Source organism: Siphateles boraxobius, unplaced genomic scaffold, assembly GCF_051911475.1.
Source record: "Siphateles boraxobius isolate OS27281-9 unplaced genomic scaffold, OSU_SipBor_1 41, whole genome shotgun sequence".
NCBI classification, from domain to species: domain Eukaryota; kingdom Metazoa; phylum Chordata; class Actinopteri; order Cypriniformes; family Leuciscidae; genus Siphateles; species Siphateles boraxobius.
The window spans coordinates 10896976-10913669 of record NW_027509042.1 but is presented as its reverse complement, the minus strand read 5'-3'; the positions used below and the strand labels follow the sequence as shown (position 1 = coordinate 10913669).

The 16694-nt window shown below is 40.1% G+C and overlaps 1 protein-coding gene across 2 annotated transcripts; it reads right to left on the bottom strand.

Annotated features, from left to right (window-relative positions):
- Positions 1-219: 219 nt before the first annotated feature.
- espl1 (extra spindle pole bodies like 1, separase) lies at positions 220-16467 on the bottom strand. Of its 2 annotated transcripts, none has more exons than XM_077198351.1 (32): positions 16333-16467; positions 15880-15977; positions 15440-15745; positions 14362-15078; positions 14195-14284; positions 13999-14110; positions 13271-13398; positions 12827-13020; positions 11689-11931; positions 11439-11583; positions 10290-10455; positions 10027-10163; positions 9769-9903; positions 9544-9660; positions 9251-9419; positions 8550-8678; positions 8309-8465; positions 8000-8109; positions 5516-6729; positions 5003-5417; positions 4769-4909; positions 4245-4458; positions 3947-4140; positions 3233-3369; positions 2967-3089; positions 2732-2875; positions 2491-2655; positions 2260-2364; positions 1374-1489; positions 1201-1284; positions 936-1100; positions 220-847 (listed from the first exon to the last, which is right to left on the bottom strand). In XM_077198351.1, exons 2-32 carry the CDS (start codon positions 15964-15966, stop codon positions 646-648), a joined length of 6561 nt encoding a protein of 2186 aa, XP_077054466.1. In that variant the 5' UTR covers positions 15967-15977; positions 16333-16467; the 3' UTR covers positions 220-645. The 2 variants fall into 2 exon arrangements, with proteins under 2 accessions (XP_077054466.1, XP_077054467.1); XM_077198352.1 differs by having other exon boundaries at positions 3242-3369.
- Positions 16468-16694: the final 227 nt, after the last annotated feature.

The following is a 16694-nucleotide window of genomic DNA, read 5'->3' as shown; positions in this document are numbered from 1 at the left end:
TCCCCATCCCCATGTCCTCGACATTCTGAAGAGTAATGAGGACACAACCTTCAGTGTTTATGGTCCTTGCCACTGGAGCAGCCTGTCAGTTTATCCATCCAGTTGACACTTGTCTTGCTCATGTTATTTTTCCACCATTTGTACTCTTTAATTCTTACATGCAATTGCCTCATTCCAACTACTCCGTATGAAGTTGAAATAACCAGCATTGACAAAGAGTACATTTTAAAATCATTTTATTTTAAAGAAGCTTGTTATTTAAGATAACAAACAGAAAATAAAAATGTTATACAAAAATGTAAAAGAAAAAACTTGTACATCAGAAAAATGTTTGACTTAAGACTTAGTAAAACAGTAGTAAAACATCTTGAGGTATGCGCAAACTAAATCAGCAATTGCAACCACAAAATAACATGGAAGAAAACATATGGGAGGACTTTAAAATGGAAAAACACTTCAAGCACCTTGGCATAGATTAGATTTAGTCCTAGATTCGTTCTCATTAAAGCAGATCTCATTCTTTGCATTGTTAACTAGCCCTGACATTATATTTGACCTTAAATAAAAGATGAATGCGTTTATATACATTTTTTAAAAATCACTATATAAGCTGTGAATAATAGAAGTAAAAATTTCAATTCTGGGCTAGTGAATATGCACAGGCAAACCATATGCAATGGGCGCAGCACCAATTATATGTTTTAAATGTGTGGCATTACGTGATTTGGCTAAATGCTGAAGAAGGGAGGAGCCAGACCCAGAAGAGAGCCAGGACTGGAGCAGAGCCGACGTGAAACGATCTAAATCACGATCTGTCACATCCCACAGGTTACCGAGCACTAACGGGCTGGTGAAAAGACAAAAGAAACATTTAATAATAAAGAAAATCATAAGTAACTACACAAAATATTTGTAAACATGGATGTGTACATTACCATCCTGCAGTCAGGTAGCTGAGGATGATCCCTGTTCCCTCCTGATGGCCAAGAACACTGAGAGCCGCACTACTGCAGCCAAACAGAAGAGCTACTGTCCGTACAGGCCCTTTCAAAACCCTTTGAGCATCCAGAAAACGGGAACCTGCACCATGTCCTATGTAACTATAGAGAAGTACACATACATACTGTCAAGCACATGTCATCTCATCTTTATATTTCATCCATTATTCTTTAGTAAATAACCACTTCCAGTTTCACTTACATGTAGAGGTCTTTGGTGGTCACAGCCTCATGCAGTTTATCTGGATCAGGAGCAGTTCCACAAACCCCCTGCCACACCTTTTCACTGGCCAATCACAGAGAGAGAGATGCCAGATTGGAAATGGGGCCAGTTACACAACTGTGTCTGTCAGGGTGCATATTTTGTAAACTTACCCAGTAAACCATTCTTTAAAGCGATTCTCGGTGTCAGGTAGGTTTCCATCTGGGTTTAGCACATAGTAAACTTTCTCAGGGTTCACACCACATGACAGAACACAACTTGAATCCATCTGAGAAAAGAAAGACAAACAGAATTCTTATTAGAGAAACAGTTCACCCTAAAAATGAAGAAAGGGTTCAGAATGACACAAGTGAATAAATTATGACAAAATACAATAACTTTTCCTTTCAATGAAACTAAATGGAGACAGGCTGTTGAGCTTTTTCAGGTCAATGGAACTGGAAGTTCAAAAATTCTAACTCGTTTCCAGGTTTTAGCTCTCATTCCTGAGCACCGTTTAGAAATAGACCAAATTTTGAATTGTTACTTGATATAAATATTGACTTCTGCCAGCTGACATCAAACATCATTGGTTCATACCAATAGAAAAGAACAGCCAGGACATTCTTGCCAAATAACTCTTTTGAGTTCCATGGAAGTAATATAGATTTAAAAATGTGAATGATGGGTGAACTAATTTTAATAAGCTAAACCTTTACTATGTGTATTAAATACTGTGCGTGTTTTGCTTGCAATAAAGCCCCTTTCACACAGCGCGTTGATCCCGGGAAATTGCCAGAACGCCTTCTGTGTGAACGCAAACACGACCCAGGATTGATGCCGGGATTGATCCCGGGTTGGGGACCTAGTAACATTGCCGGGATCAGTCCCGAAACGCCATCTGCAGCCAATGATTTTTACGGGTTGTGTGTGAACGCACTCTCCGATTCTGGAAAATCACTGGAAGTGTGAATGAACCAAAATCGGGTCAAATCCCGGGTCACTTTATCCGTGTATTTTCCGGAATCTTTGTGTGAAAGGGGCTTAAGTTCCATATACCTCTTTCAGATGACTGTGTCCAAGTACTGCATGTAATGAGGGCATACGAGTGACGGAACAAGACTTTAGACAAGCAATGTTCTCCCATGGCAACCTTTGCAAGTACTGTAGAAACACAAAACTTCTAGTAAGACCAAAACATGCATATGGAATCAACTCAAAACAAATTCAAATTGTCTAGAAAATAGTCATGTCTATATTATTTCACACAAGTGGATATTATTAGTGTACCTTGTCTAAGATCAGAACTGTATGTCCTTGTGGTTCCTCCCTTCCTTTCAGTTTAGTCACACAGCACTGCAGAAGCCTCAGGAAGTTTTTGTCCTGCTGACCCATTCCCTCTACAAGACACTGCAGGTCTAGCAAAGACAGGAGTGGAGATGCTGAGAGAACCACCTTCAGGGAGAAAGAAGAAATGAAAAAAGTACTACAGGTGGGAACATATGATGATCAAATTAATGATCAAACATACCCTGAGAATGTCCTGTGTGATCTTTGTTCCTTTCAGTGCCTTTTGGAAGCACTTCACCTGAACTTCAAGCTCAGGGTCAGAGGCTAAAGGCAGGAGTAGAGTTCGCCACACACCTAAAGCCTCTTCCATCTCCTCGAGCATTTTCTGATGGACAGAGAAAGAACTTACATTCAGTATATCCAACATCCTCCCTTTCATATTGATAATTTTCTAACTGTCAAAGATCTTGTCTCACCTCCACACGGACATCCAATGACTTCCTTCCTTCCCACCACTGTGATTTCTCAGCCATCATGCTCACTTCTTTTTGCCCCTTCAAGACACCATCCATTTCTTGCAGAAGCATGGCAACAGAGCGCTAAATAAAGGTCAAATATAAACCAGATTTGTGCAAACATCTCCCGATTTCCTTCTCATTGTGAAAAAATTATTTTAAAGTTTTAAAACTCTTAGCTGTACTGCATTAAGTAATATACAGAAATACTAAGAACATCAGCACACAATCTGTACTTCTCTGTTTGCAGTAGGGATTCGAACAGTGATTGGGGTAGAGCCACGCTCTAGTCGAGTCAGAAGAATAGTGCTGCCAATTTCATCAGGATACACCCCCGCGAGTGACAGCATGCACACTGTTATTCCTAAAGCAAATATACATCACATTTATATCATCCTGTATTATTCTCATAATACATACCAACAGGGCTAAAAATTACATTACATTTTCTTACCACCATGAAACTATTTTGCATATTTAAAAAAAAATGTTTTGTTGTGCCTATGACAAAGAAATTACCCTTGCATACTTGCAGCAAACAGTGCCAGTCATTAGGTCACTTTCAGAAGCAAACAGTGCCAGTCATTAGGTCCCTTTCAGAAGCATAGACAATGCCCAATTCTAATAATTTGGGTTAGGGTATTACAAAGAGCTGTGGTCATCTTGCTTAAATGGATAACCCACCCAAAAATGAAAACTGTCATTTACTCCCCCTGATGTCATTCCAAACCTGCATGACTGACTTTCTTTTGCAGAACATAAAGGATGATATTTTGAAGAATTTTGATAACCAAACCGTTTAGGTTCCCATTGATTTCCATTCTATTGATTAAAGACTACAATGAGAGTCAATGGAATGTTTTTTAGTTATCACTATACTTCCAAATATCTTCCTTTGTTTTCTCAGGACTATCACTTTAATTTTAAGATGAAGTTATTACCTGCTGGCAGATCTTTCATCTGCTGTGTGAACTGCTGACAGTGTGTCTGTGGGAACTGTGTTGGGTGTGATAAGGCGAAGGAAAAGATCTGCTCCAGGGCGGAGAGTTTCTGAGACTGTGTCACCCCAGACGTTTCCTCCAGACTCAGAGCGCCTAGACCATCTGCTACATCATTACAAGATTTCTTCAGCTTCCTACAGAGACAGGAAGAAGAGATTCTGTTCCTTCGTCCAAATAGTTTAGAATACAGGCTAACACTTTCTGCCGAAATGTTTGCATTTCATACTAACTGACATACCTGAACTGACTAACCACATGACGGGTCATGTGGTGGCGAGTGGACACACCCAGCGACTGTGCATGCAGCATTGCTGTGGTGATGGGATCGGTCTGGCCGAGCGACTGAGCGAGAAGTGAGCAGACGTGAGGATAAAGAGAGGGAGGCGGGAAGTGGTGGAGAAGAAGCCAAGAGGAACGCAGGTACGACTGGACCGCCTCTACGGACAGATCAGCTAAATATGAAATAAATACACTGATGGTTACAAGACATTCAACAATTTTATCAATGACATCAAAGTCAAAATACAATATAAAACTAGGATCCTGTAAGATTTTTTTTAAGAAGTCTCATAATTACCAAGTCTGCATTATCAAAAATTCAATAAAAAACTAAATATTTATTTTTAATTTATTTATTATTATTTAAAATAGCTATTTTCAAATCTTTTAAAATATTTCTTCACTGTCACATAAAAATATTTCTTTAAAACAAAACAACAAAAAAAGCTTTTGAACGGTAGTGCACATGCCACACTGTATTACCTAGCGGTGTAGATCCATGTGGTAGGGTTGTGTGAGATCCAGAGCCATTTTGTCCAGTTCTTCTGAGCTCACTGAAACACACTCGCCCAACATCTGCAGCCAGATCTCTCCTCAAGACCTCACAATCAGCATCTGGGCTGCCTGGAACCACACACATAACATGAATTTAGTCCAACAAGAATTAGTCAAATAAGCTATAAAATTACATCGGTTTTCTACTGCACACACACACACCTGTGTCATTTATCTCTGTGTCAGACCCTCTGAGCTCCTCCAGGCTGACATCCAAAAGAACCTCATCTTCATCCTCTTTAATCATCCTCATCCTCTCTGGCTCTTCTGTGACCTCTGAACTTTGACTCTTTTTTGATCGTCCTCTGCGCGTGCGTGTCTGGGAAGATAAGCCAGTTTCTTCCTCAGAAGAGGCGCAACTGGTAGAGGCGAGAGCTGTGCTTTTCTTAGTGGTCCGTGAGCGTCTGGGAGGTTCTGGTTGTACTGTGGGGTTCACAACTTTGACGTCACAAGGGATGGTGTTCAGTGCTGGTTTCAGGGTGCGAGATGTTTTGGAGTTGCAGGCGTTTCGCTTTTTTGACTTTTCCACTACAGCAGGAGGTGCGGCTTCAGCGTCACTTTCATCACTGAACTCGACCTAAAACAGAACAGATGTATTTAATTAACTGACGATTTATGATTCGAAAATGTCTTACCATCATCTTAAGAAGTCTGAAATCAATCAAAGGGCCAAACCTTAAAGCGAGAACGCTTGGACCTTTTAGGCGCAGCTGGCACGACCACAGGTTTCTCTTCTGAAGGAGAAGAATCTTTGTAAACCTCGAAACATCCCTTTGGAGCAACTTTTGACTTTGTAATCCCACAATGACTGGCAGATGCATGTAGTGAGGGGGTGAAGTTGACAGAAATTTCAGGCACCTCATTAGTGAAGTCAAATGCTCTTAAGTCACCAACACCAGTGCTTGTGGAGACAGATTTTGACCGGGATGTCCTTGTTGCTTTGGGCGTTTTAAAAATCATGGAGGATTTTGTGATGGTAATTTTGGGCACCAAGTCTTTAGCTTTCTTTGAAACTACAGAGATCTCTTTGGTTTTCATGCTTTCATGGTCTGCAGATCCACTCTTAATGTCAGGGTGGCGTTTAACACCTTCCTCTGGAGGAGTTATTTCAGAAACAGGGCTCTTGGATTGATGCTTTGATTCAGTTTTAAGTTTTAATTGTGGTTTACTTTTCGGGGGATTCCAGCCCCATTCAGAAGCAAAGAGTTCTTCAGGTGTACACCCTTTCTTCGTGGCCAATGCCAAGCAGCAGGCCACAGCTTTAGCCCCCAGTAGAGCAGCTCTGATGGGCCCAAGCTCTGGTTTTAGTGCCCCTTTGTGTGTCACTGACTTCAATCCTGCCTCTATTTCCTCCCACAGGACTGTAGCTTTCCCTTTGTCTCCTGTTCTGAGAAGCTGAAGCACAGCACCCAAATGCACTTTGCCCTGTTCCACCTGGAGAACACACAGTCCAGCTGACTTTTTAGAGCACACAAGAGCTGCCAAACTGCTTTGGAGCTTAGCAGTGACACTACAGCAGCGTTTACTGGCAGATTGGCGTAGTCGGCGGGAGTTTTCGGGGTCTGTCTGGAGCTCTGCCTGTAATAGTGCCCAGTGGATACTGACTCGAGCCACACTAAGCTCACTGCAGCAGGGACAGGAGCAGGTCACTGCATGGGTCAGGCAGGAAAGCCCATGCTGACGTTTGGGCTTCAGCGGGGGAGATGCTCCTTGGCTTCCTAATCTAGACATGGCTTCCAAAGGCTCCTTGAGAAGGGCACGAGAGCTAAGGATTCCACTCAGATCATCATCTTCCTCAAGGGTGTGACCAGAGGAAGAAGGGGCAGCTGGCCGACCTTTGCGAGGTTTTATTTTCACCTCAGACTTCTGCTGTCGCCCGTGGCCAAAATCTACATGAAAGCAAGATGAGACCAAAATATAAACTTTGTTTTTAAAAATAAATACTTAAATCTAGTTTGTGTTTAGCAGCAGTGAAATAAATACATTTAAAAAAAACTTAATAAATAAAACCTTTCCTCCTTAATACCTTTTGGGCACCTTTACCAATACAAAAAGTATAGTCACAAATAATGACTAGCAGGGTTCCCACACCTTGGTTAACGTCAAATTCAAGGACCTTTCAAGGACTCTCCAGGTCCAATACCCTCAAATTCAAGGACTTAATGTGGGGATACATTTCAAGTGAGAGGAAGGTTACATCCTGTTACCTTGTAAGAAACATTGTTACAGTTTTCATGTGTCAAACAACTATGCAAAAAAGCGGCTTCTTTTTTTTGCATTTATTTTTGCCCATATGAGAGATCTGATATTCTATTTGTACAATTTCTGTTTTGCATAAAAACTGAAGAATTCATGTTACGTGCTAATGCATGGATACTGCTATAACTCAGAAGTCCACCGCGTGAACGAATTAAACTGTGCAGTTCGCCTTACGTTCATCATTATTTACTGGACAGAGCCATTGATACCTTCTTTCATATCTGGAGAGGACGTGAGCTCAACGTGGTTTTAAAAAATGTTAAATTTTTACGGCACATGTTCTCTAGACTCCGTCGCTATGGAAACAAAGACTAACATGCAGTCACCCGCAAATGAATGTGTGGGTCTATGTAAAATACGGGACAAATTTGATTTGATACGGGACGCATCATTTTACCTTTAAATACGGGACGGGTGGCAACCCTAAGGTGAGCCAAATATCATGAAACTTGCATTTTCCAGGCATCACGTTTCAGCGGTTTCAGCCTATTTTTGCAATGTTTCACGGTGTGTCTGTGAAATGTTGAGATACCATCTTAGTATTTTTGTGCGCGTGTGAACGTCATGGCAACGTACAACACAAAGTACCTCACGCGGGAAACACTTAACGTAACGCGTAAATGCACTTACGTAAATCAAGCAGGCTAGTATGCATAGGCCACGAAGTATTGGTGAAATAAAACATTAGCAAACCAGATGTAATAAGGATTTTTTTCCAGAAAACTTATTTCGCACTTTCAAGGACCTGTATCTATGTATGTTCATTTTCAAAAACATTCCAGGGCCTTCAATTTTTTTTTCCAGATTCACAAACTTTCAAGGATTTCAAGGACCTGTGGGAACCTTGGACTAGAGAGGGATTAAGGTGTCTTGATTTGGTAATAAATATTACATATTTACCTGTACAGAGATCAAGTAAGTTTCTAACTTGCTCCAGGTCCAAACTACTAGCTTCAGTTGCGCCCTTCAACAACTCCAGTTCTGCTTTCAACACCAACAGCTCAGCACAGCTACAAAACAAAATATGCAATTACAAATCAGCAAGAAATTTGTCTGGCATCCCAGGAGCTTATTCAAGCCTACTTCAAGCTTCAGAGAATAAATATTTGTTTGTCATGTCCCCCCTCAATGTCAGAAATACACGTTTGGACCTGAACTGTCACACACATTCTGAACTCGCACACTCAAAGAAATGGAGCATCCACTCACTGGCTGAGTGTCTGCAGTTTAGTGGCAAGTTTGAGAGCCTCTAGACATTGAGCTTTAGCTTCATGAATGGCTCCACTGCTGCTCCTCACAATCACCATTCTCTCGGAGCACACCAGCACCTCACTCAGCAACAGCCATTTAAAAACAACACTATCTCCTACAGTGAGAAAACACACCAAGTTGAAAATGACAAATAAAGAAAATTCCTTTAAGTAGTCAAAACTGCTACCGCTTGTTGTACCTTGGTCTACAAAGCGAGAGTCTGTGTTTGGTCCAGGGGCTCCATAAAATCCATTGCCCAGCAACATCATCACCAGGCTGCACAATAGCTTCAACCCTTCATATTGAGCAGTGTCTGGAGTCTTCAGACCTACAACACAATTCACAACATTAATCACACATACAGTAGTATATAGGTAAGTGATGTCACTAATTTTCTGTCCAGATCTATTAAGTTATAAAACAATAAATTAACTACCATTTAAAAGTTTGGGTTCAGTAATTTTTTTTTTAATTAAATACTTTTATTCAGCATTAAAAAATATTCCCATTTAAAATAAATTATGATGAATTTTTATTGTAGGCTATATTGTAGGCTATCATGTTTCCCACAAAAAGATTAAGCACAACTTTTTTCAATAGTGATAAGAAGTGTCACCTGAGCACTAAATCAGCATATTATAATGGTTTTTGAAGGATCGTGTGACTCTAAAGAATGGAGTAATGGCTGCTGAAAATTCCGCTTTGCCATCACGGCAATAAATGCCATTTTAAAACATATGAATATTATGAAATTATGCTCTACATCATTAATTCTATATTATCGAAGCAACTTTTTTTTCTTCCAGCTTTAATGAAAGTTCACACAAGCTTATACATGGGATATAATTGTTCTGTTTGTGGTACCTAAATGTGTAATGTGTGTATTGGATGAGAGCTGACCATGCTGAATGATGCTCTGACGTAACTGTGAGTCCAAAGCCTGTGTGTCCAGACTCAAGAATTCACTTGCTGTCTGCAGTGCTCGTGCCCTGAGCAGGTACCAGCTCTTAGAATGATGCTGAGCGGACTCCTTTATCACCTCCATCAGGCAGCAAACACCATGCTCCACCTGAGAAAGAGAAGTGGTTTTGTCAGTATTTATACAATTACAGTTTAATGGATGGTTCCAAGGAGTCTAGTACTGGATAAAATTGACACACTGGTCCACAAACAATTATATGAACGAGTATTACCTGCCCTAAAGCGTAGTGTATCTGTGCTTTTTGCAGCATAGCCAGCATGGATATAACAGATGTGCCTTCGGAGCTTGGGACCGAAGTCAAACTCTGTTCTGCTTTTTGCAATTCCACCTGAAACATGCAGACAATGTTCTGGTGTAAACAACTTGTTAGAGTTTAATATGACATAAGGCTCTTAATTGTCAACTGAAAAGTTTGTCCTGGTTAAAATTAATTCACCTGTGCAAGCTGAGGAGAGCCCAGATACAGCAGGACCCTGGTAGAGTGGCAAAAGGCATTCGCACTATTCTGGGCATCACCGAGGCTATGGAAAAGGGCTGCAGCGAGCTGATATGCCTCCAGAGCTTGCAGGTGCTAACAGAGATATATTTATTAGTCAACATAAATACAAATATCACATACTTCTCTCTTGGTAATGAGTTTGAGGAGACTTATGTTACACAGAACACAGTGAGTGATGTGGGTGTGTAGTCTTACTTTGCCAATCAGTGTGTAGAGGGCAGCCATCAGTGTCATGGAATAAGCAGTCAGTTTAGGGTCTCTAACTGCAGGCACAGACCCCTTGAGTAGACTCCGCCATAGAGACAAACATCTATCCAAAGGCTCACTTAACTCTGACACACACATGAATCAACAGTATTGGTAGATTATCCTAAAAATCAGTGCTTCTGAAACCTGTTCTGGAAATTTTTAATGCAATATGCAAGTATGTATTTGCTGTGTTTGAGTGTGTGGCTTACTGCTTTGAGCCAGTAGATTGAAGCGTAGTCCATCATAGACTAACTGGCTCTCTTGTGATTTCTGTTTGTCCTCATACTCTAGATCATTAGTAGGAACAGGATCCATATTCAGCTCTGTTTTATTCTCCTCTTGCACTGCACGCAATCGCTTCTCTGTGTCCACAGCCTGTTACACACAAAAAGGAAAATAGAGGTTGTATTCTGATGGCATTATTAATACAATAGACATGGCACAATACCTCCATTGCAGTAAAGACTATCTTCAATTGGTACACAATGGCGTAAGTACCCGAGTGGCATAACGCCTGTTTCACACATACTCTGTTTGCAGTGCAGCAGCAGCACGTGCTATTGTGCTTTCACATATGCTGCATTTGCACTGCACATACACTCGCCTTAGGCAGAGTGTATGCCTAACTGTACTGTGCTGACAACTTTTTTTTATTTTTTTCATTTTTTCACAGATGTATTCACGTTTAAACTCAACAAATTTAAACAACGTATTATTCAATGCACTACTTCTATATAGATTTAGGGCCTATATATTAAGTTGATATAGCAAGTGGCTAACCATTTAATGTACTTGTGTTAATATCGCAAACTTTTTAAATTAAAACATACAATTGGCTAAAATAGCAGACTCTCTTTTGCATTTAAATCTTTATAAAATAAATATTGAGGTCACAAAGAACTTGTTTTTCCACCTCCAAGAAGAGACGAGTGCCATCCATTATGCCGCCTTGTTGAGGAACTGTGTAGTTTTCCTTGCTTTTCCACGGGCTTAAAGTAAATAAATTACTGAAAAATAGTAGTAATATTTAATTAAATGCACTCGTCTCTTTGTTTAGGTTCTTTGTGACTTTTGAACAGCAGTGTACACTAACAACCAAAAGTTTGAACATATCTAGTCATTCTTCATTTTAGCATAATTTTCAAATTTTAGAACAAAAGTAAAGTATGTTGGGCACCAATAGTTTACTTTTCCTTCACTATATGAAGTGACTTACGAACCAACTAAATAAATAAATAAACAGATAGTTTATATATTTGTCTACAAGAAAAATTTCAGGCAGATCAGAATGTTAAGATCATGAAAAAAACAGATAAGTCAAATGTCAACGTTTGTCTTGTAGTGTATAAGGCACTGACCTCCTGCAGGTTAGACTCAAGAGTGCAGATGTAAAGCCACAGGGAGGCATGTGCCTTCTCATCCTTCAACCTATCAGCATTCTCTGCACTTTCTGGCTCCACCTCCAGCAACCGCAAAGCCTCATGGGTAAAGTCGACTGCTAAGCTGATTACAGAGAGCAAAACATTTATTAAGTCCTCCATATTTTCAATTCAAATTAGGCAAAAAGCAATATATAATTAATATTGTCCTGTGTTCATGGTCACCCACCAGTCAGTCTGTTGGCTGAAGTCCTGGTAGCACACAACCTGTGCCATCTCACACAAATAAGTAGCCCGTCTCAGTGTGTGTGGTGTATCTTCATGGCAGATATCTAAGAGGTCACAGAGTGTGTTGTAGCGCTCCTGCGCTGTGTCTCCAGTCTGCTCTTTATACACACGCAACTCCTCCTCTAACAAACACATCAGAACTTCCTCATCCACTAATGCTTCACTTAACCCATCCCTCAGAGTCCTGACAAAAAAAAAGAAAGATTTTCAGCACATTCACTCTTAAAGGAGAACTCCGGTGCAAAATGAACCTGGGGTGTAATAACACACTGGTACCGAGTCGACTGTTCTCTGGGATTTGTTTTCATGATAATCGAGTGTAAAGAGTTTTATCTCTAAAAACTGTTTAGCTTATAACGCTAGTATGTGGGGCATATAATAAGTAGAAAGAGATCGCTAGTTAATACCACTAACAAGGCTCAAAATAGCCCCACACTAACACGGTAGCTTAATGAGGGTCTCTGCATACAAACCGAAGCACTGAGAACTTTGTAAGTGTACAGACAGTTTAATAATAATTTACTTTATAAAGACAGTACCATCGCGTATACAGGCAGGAGCCATCTTTGGGAAACAGCCTCGACCAGTCGAACCACTAACGCCGTGCTAAGTGAGCTGAACTGTGAGATTCCAAGTCACAGTTCAGCTCGTAGCACGGCGTTCGTGGTTCGACTGGTCGAGGCTGTTTTCCAAAGATGGCTCCGCGATGGTACTGTCTTTATAAAGTATATTATTATTAAACTGTCTGTACACTTACAAAGTTCTCAGTGCTTCAGTTTGTATGTAGAGACCCTCATTAAGCTACCGTGTTAGTTTGGGGCTATTTTGAGCCTTGTTAGTGGTATTAACTAGCGATCTCTTTTTACTTATTATATGCCCCATATACTAGCATTATAAGCTAAACAGTTTTTAGAGATAAAACTCTTTACACTCGATTATCATGAAAACAAATCCCAGAGAACAGTCGACTTGGTACCAATGTGTTATTACACCCCAGGTTCATTTTGCGACGGAGTTCTCCTTTAAGTGTCAAACAACAGTACACCTGAACCTTTTTCGATTGGCTAAGTGCAAGTTACCTCAGGCGTGTGTCTTCTTCTCCTGCTCGGGCAGCATCACACTTGGTTTTGACCCACAGTGACACAGGTTCTGCCAGATGATCAAAAATCTGCATGCCCAAAACCCGAATCCAGCGCACTATCCAGTCTAGAGCTCGCTCCAGATGACCTCCACGCCGGCTACACTGCACCGTCAGCATGAAACAGCGATTTACCTGAAACATTCACACAATAAATCGACAGCCAAGATCTTATATTGTAATTTATGCATTTGCATGCTTTAAACTAAATATACAGCTTGAAAGAGTTAAATATTATAACATATAGATCAGACAACAAAAATACAAGATACTTCAAGGGCCACAATAAAAAGACAAAATGTCACAATTTTATATGTTGCTCCGTTTTATTCTCTTTTAATCTCAACAAAAGCTAAAAATGACCAGAGGAAGCTGTAGTTCTTACCCTATCCAGAGGAAGAGAGGGTGGGCAGTCCTTACACAGCTCCTGACACACAATCACAGCCAAACCAAAGGCACCCTCATACAGCTTTCTGTTAAACAGCTCATACACCACATTATTCACCGCACACACTAAAAAGAAAAAGAAATCAATATAGAATTAAATGTATGTGCACAATTACACTACAGTTCAGTTGGGGTCAGCAAGATTCTTTTTTCTCCAAAAAAATTATTTAATTACGTGAAGACTTTTACATTGTTGTTATAAAAAGTTCAAAATAAATTAATTCTAAAAATAAAAATAATTTCAAATAAATGCTGTTCTCTTGAACTGTCTATTAATCAAATAACCCTGAAAATAAAAAAAAGTTAAGCAGCATTTTTTAACAGCAATTTTCAACATTGATAAAAAAAAAGAGCTAAAGAGCTAAATCAGCATATTAGAATGATTTCCAAGAACATGTGACACTAAATGACTGCTGAAGTGCTTGAATTCAGCTTTGCGATCACAGGAATAAATTAAAATTAAAAATATATTAAAATAGAAAACATATCTTTTAAGTAGTAATAATATTTCACAATATTACCATTTTTACTTTTGGAACTGTAGCCTTAGTGGGGCCCATAATATGTCTTTCAAAAACTTTTGATTGGTAGTGTAGCCTATATCTATTCTACAATGTATTCAAACATCCAATCAGATTTCAGCATTCAGACTTCAGATAGATGTACCTGCTTTAAGAAGGAAGTTGTCATTGTTGAGTGTCCGCAGTTCAGCAAGCATCTGTCCTGCAGTCGCCTGGCAGTACAACAACACCCTATCCAGAGAACCGCCCGCTGACACCTTTAGATGTAAATGTAAAGTAAATAAATGTGAGGCATCTAGCCAGTCACTTCATTGTGGTCTAAAGTTGGTTTAGTATATTACCTGAGATGCGTGAAGACTATCGTATGTGCTAATGAAGCCCTGGTAAAAGCTGAAGCAAAGGGAGTACTGCACCTGCTGTGAAAACGAGTCCTGGAACGAACAAAATATTTTCAAAATTCACATTCCAAATATGTATCAATAAGTACCAGTAAATTATACGATCTTACCTTTTGCTGTGCAAGCAGAAGTTCCTGATATTCTTCTAAAAAGGAAAAGCAAGCCAGCAATGTGGTTATATCCATCCCTTTAGACTGACCAGTTTCCAACACCCAAACCACTAGCTGACAAGCCTCTAATAGGGCATGATACTCTGGGCCCAACATGGCACGGGGCAGCACCCTGAGTGCACGTGCACATTCAGTGAAAGCCTTACTACATTCACCTCCCGAGCTTAATGCACACTGCAGCTGCACTGCGCAATTGGCAAGGCTCAGAGCCGAACACAAACCCACATGACCATCTACCCCGTCCAGAGAGCCACGCAACAGTCCAACAGCCTCAGTTGAAAACTGGCTCTTACATAGGAGTTTACACACTTTAAACACCACCTCACACCGCACAGCCAGCAAGGGAAGGGTCAGCGCAGAGTCTTGTGGGCCGAAGAACAGTTCTCGCAATTCAGAGGTCAGAAAACACACATCGTCAAGAGTAAAACACCCACACGACCGTTCATGCTCCACTACCGCTTCCTCTACAAACAGAGGAACTTTGGATGGGAAACAGGCCGAGCTGGACCCTTGTTCTAGGAGTTTGAAGGATAAAGCTTGTAGCTGACAGTGAAGTCTGTCCCGCGGAGAGAGGGTGGAACCACTCGTTCTGTTAGACAGGAGACTGTTCCACAGCACTGCAAAGCAATTCCGCACCAGAACATGGAAGTCATCCGCCTGTTGACAAAAAAACAAAAATATGAGGTCTACAGAGAGCACCTTGAAATATGAATACTTTATTACAATCCAAAGAAATGTAACGGTTTCCAGGGTTTCCACACTTTTTGACCAATGAATGCACATGATTTTTCCAGATTAGTTCAATTCAATTCAATTCAATTCAAATTTATTTGTATAGGGCTTTTCACAATACATATTGTTTCAAAGCAGCTTTATAGAAAGTGCATTTCGGAAATGTACATAGAAAAAATACAGTTAGTTAATTATGTAGTAAATTGGTGGATATTTTAAAAATGAAAGGATACTCATTTTATTGAGATTGCTATTTTTATGATTTTTTTAAGACTCAGTACCGTACCTCTGCAGACAAACGCTTCAGTCTTCTATACATAAGTTGGCCCAATCGACAAGCAGGGCCATGAGCTCCAAGGTTACAGACTTTTTGTAGGATGTGGAAGACTATTTTCTCGAGATAAAATGGGTTGCTCTCCATTCCGGACACTTCGAGCAATTCAAACCCACGGATGGCCAGTTCCACCAACTCCACTATCTGCTTCTGATGGGCAGGGTCCAGATTCCCACTGCCCAGGCGCTGGTTGCATGCCCGGATGATACGATCGCACATTGTGCGACCAGAAGGACCAAGCCCATCATCAACATGTTTCTGCAGCAAAAGAAAAAAAAAGAACTCCAGCAGTGTGCATCATATATGAAATAAACTCAGGTTCTAACTCACTGGACATCTGTTCCCACTCACACATGTATACACAAAACAATCAGGGGTTGTTGTTTTTTTACCTTAAGCTTGCCATGAAGAACTACAGTGTCCTTTACACAAGATAACTGTTGGACATACTCCTCTGTTTTCAGACACTTCATTGTCATCACTGTTGTGTCTGCAATGCGAAACAAACTGCTTTTTAAATATTTCAGATACAAAGATGATTAACTGGCATGGTAAAATATGTTTGTTGTACATACGTGTGTGTATATATACACTTTAATAATAGTAAAAAATGTACATATAAATGTATTACTATTGCAAAGTGATTTGGACTGATTGGCAAGGACATGAATGTACAATGACCTAACGTTACTACATAACAATGTTTTATGATCATCTGCTATGCTTTCTTTCACACTATGCCATACAACTGCAAACTAGCATGTTAGCTAGCTAATTCAGCCCAATGAATGTTAATCCCTGACCCGTGTAAACAAATCAAATAAATCTGTTAGTCTTTCACTTACCATGCTCGGTTAAACGGTCAAATATGGAAGAATAGCGAGTCTATTTGAGTGTTAGGAAATGTGGCGTTCATATGTAACTTATCTTCAATAAATATAAATGTAGAATGTTTTGTTATTTCCAGTCGCGCGTCGCCGTTATCAGGATGACAGCAGCGGAAAACACGAAGCGCTGCTCGCGCACTTGTTTAAAATACCGCAAAGCTTATCGGGAAACTGCCGGCACGGAATGGAGCTAAGGAACTATGGGTACTGTAGTTTTTAGAATTCTTACATAACCAAGTCTCTACTGATTTCCTTAATTAGTAGTAGCAATAAATATAACTATTAATCTTTCGGAAACGGACAATAGAAGGCTATCTATT

Coding starts and splice junctions, on each gene's coding strand:
- espl1 (XM_077198351.1), bottom strand. CDS start 15,966: ATGACAATGAAGTGTCTGAAAACAGAGGAGTATGTCCAACAGTTATCT. Junction 13,399..13,998: donor CAACTTCCTTCTTAAAGCAG/GTACATCTATCT, acceptor TTTTCTTTTTAG/TGTGTGCGGTGAATAATGTG. Junction 10,164..10,289: donor CAATCTACTGGCTCAAAGCA/GTAAGCCACACA, acceptor TGTGTGTGTCAG/AGTTAAGTGAGCCTTTGGAT.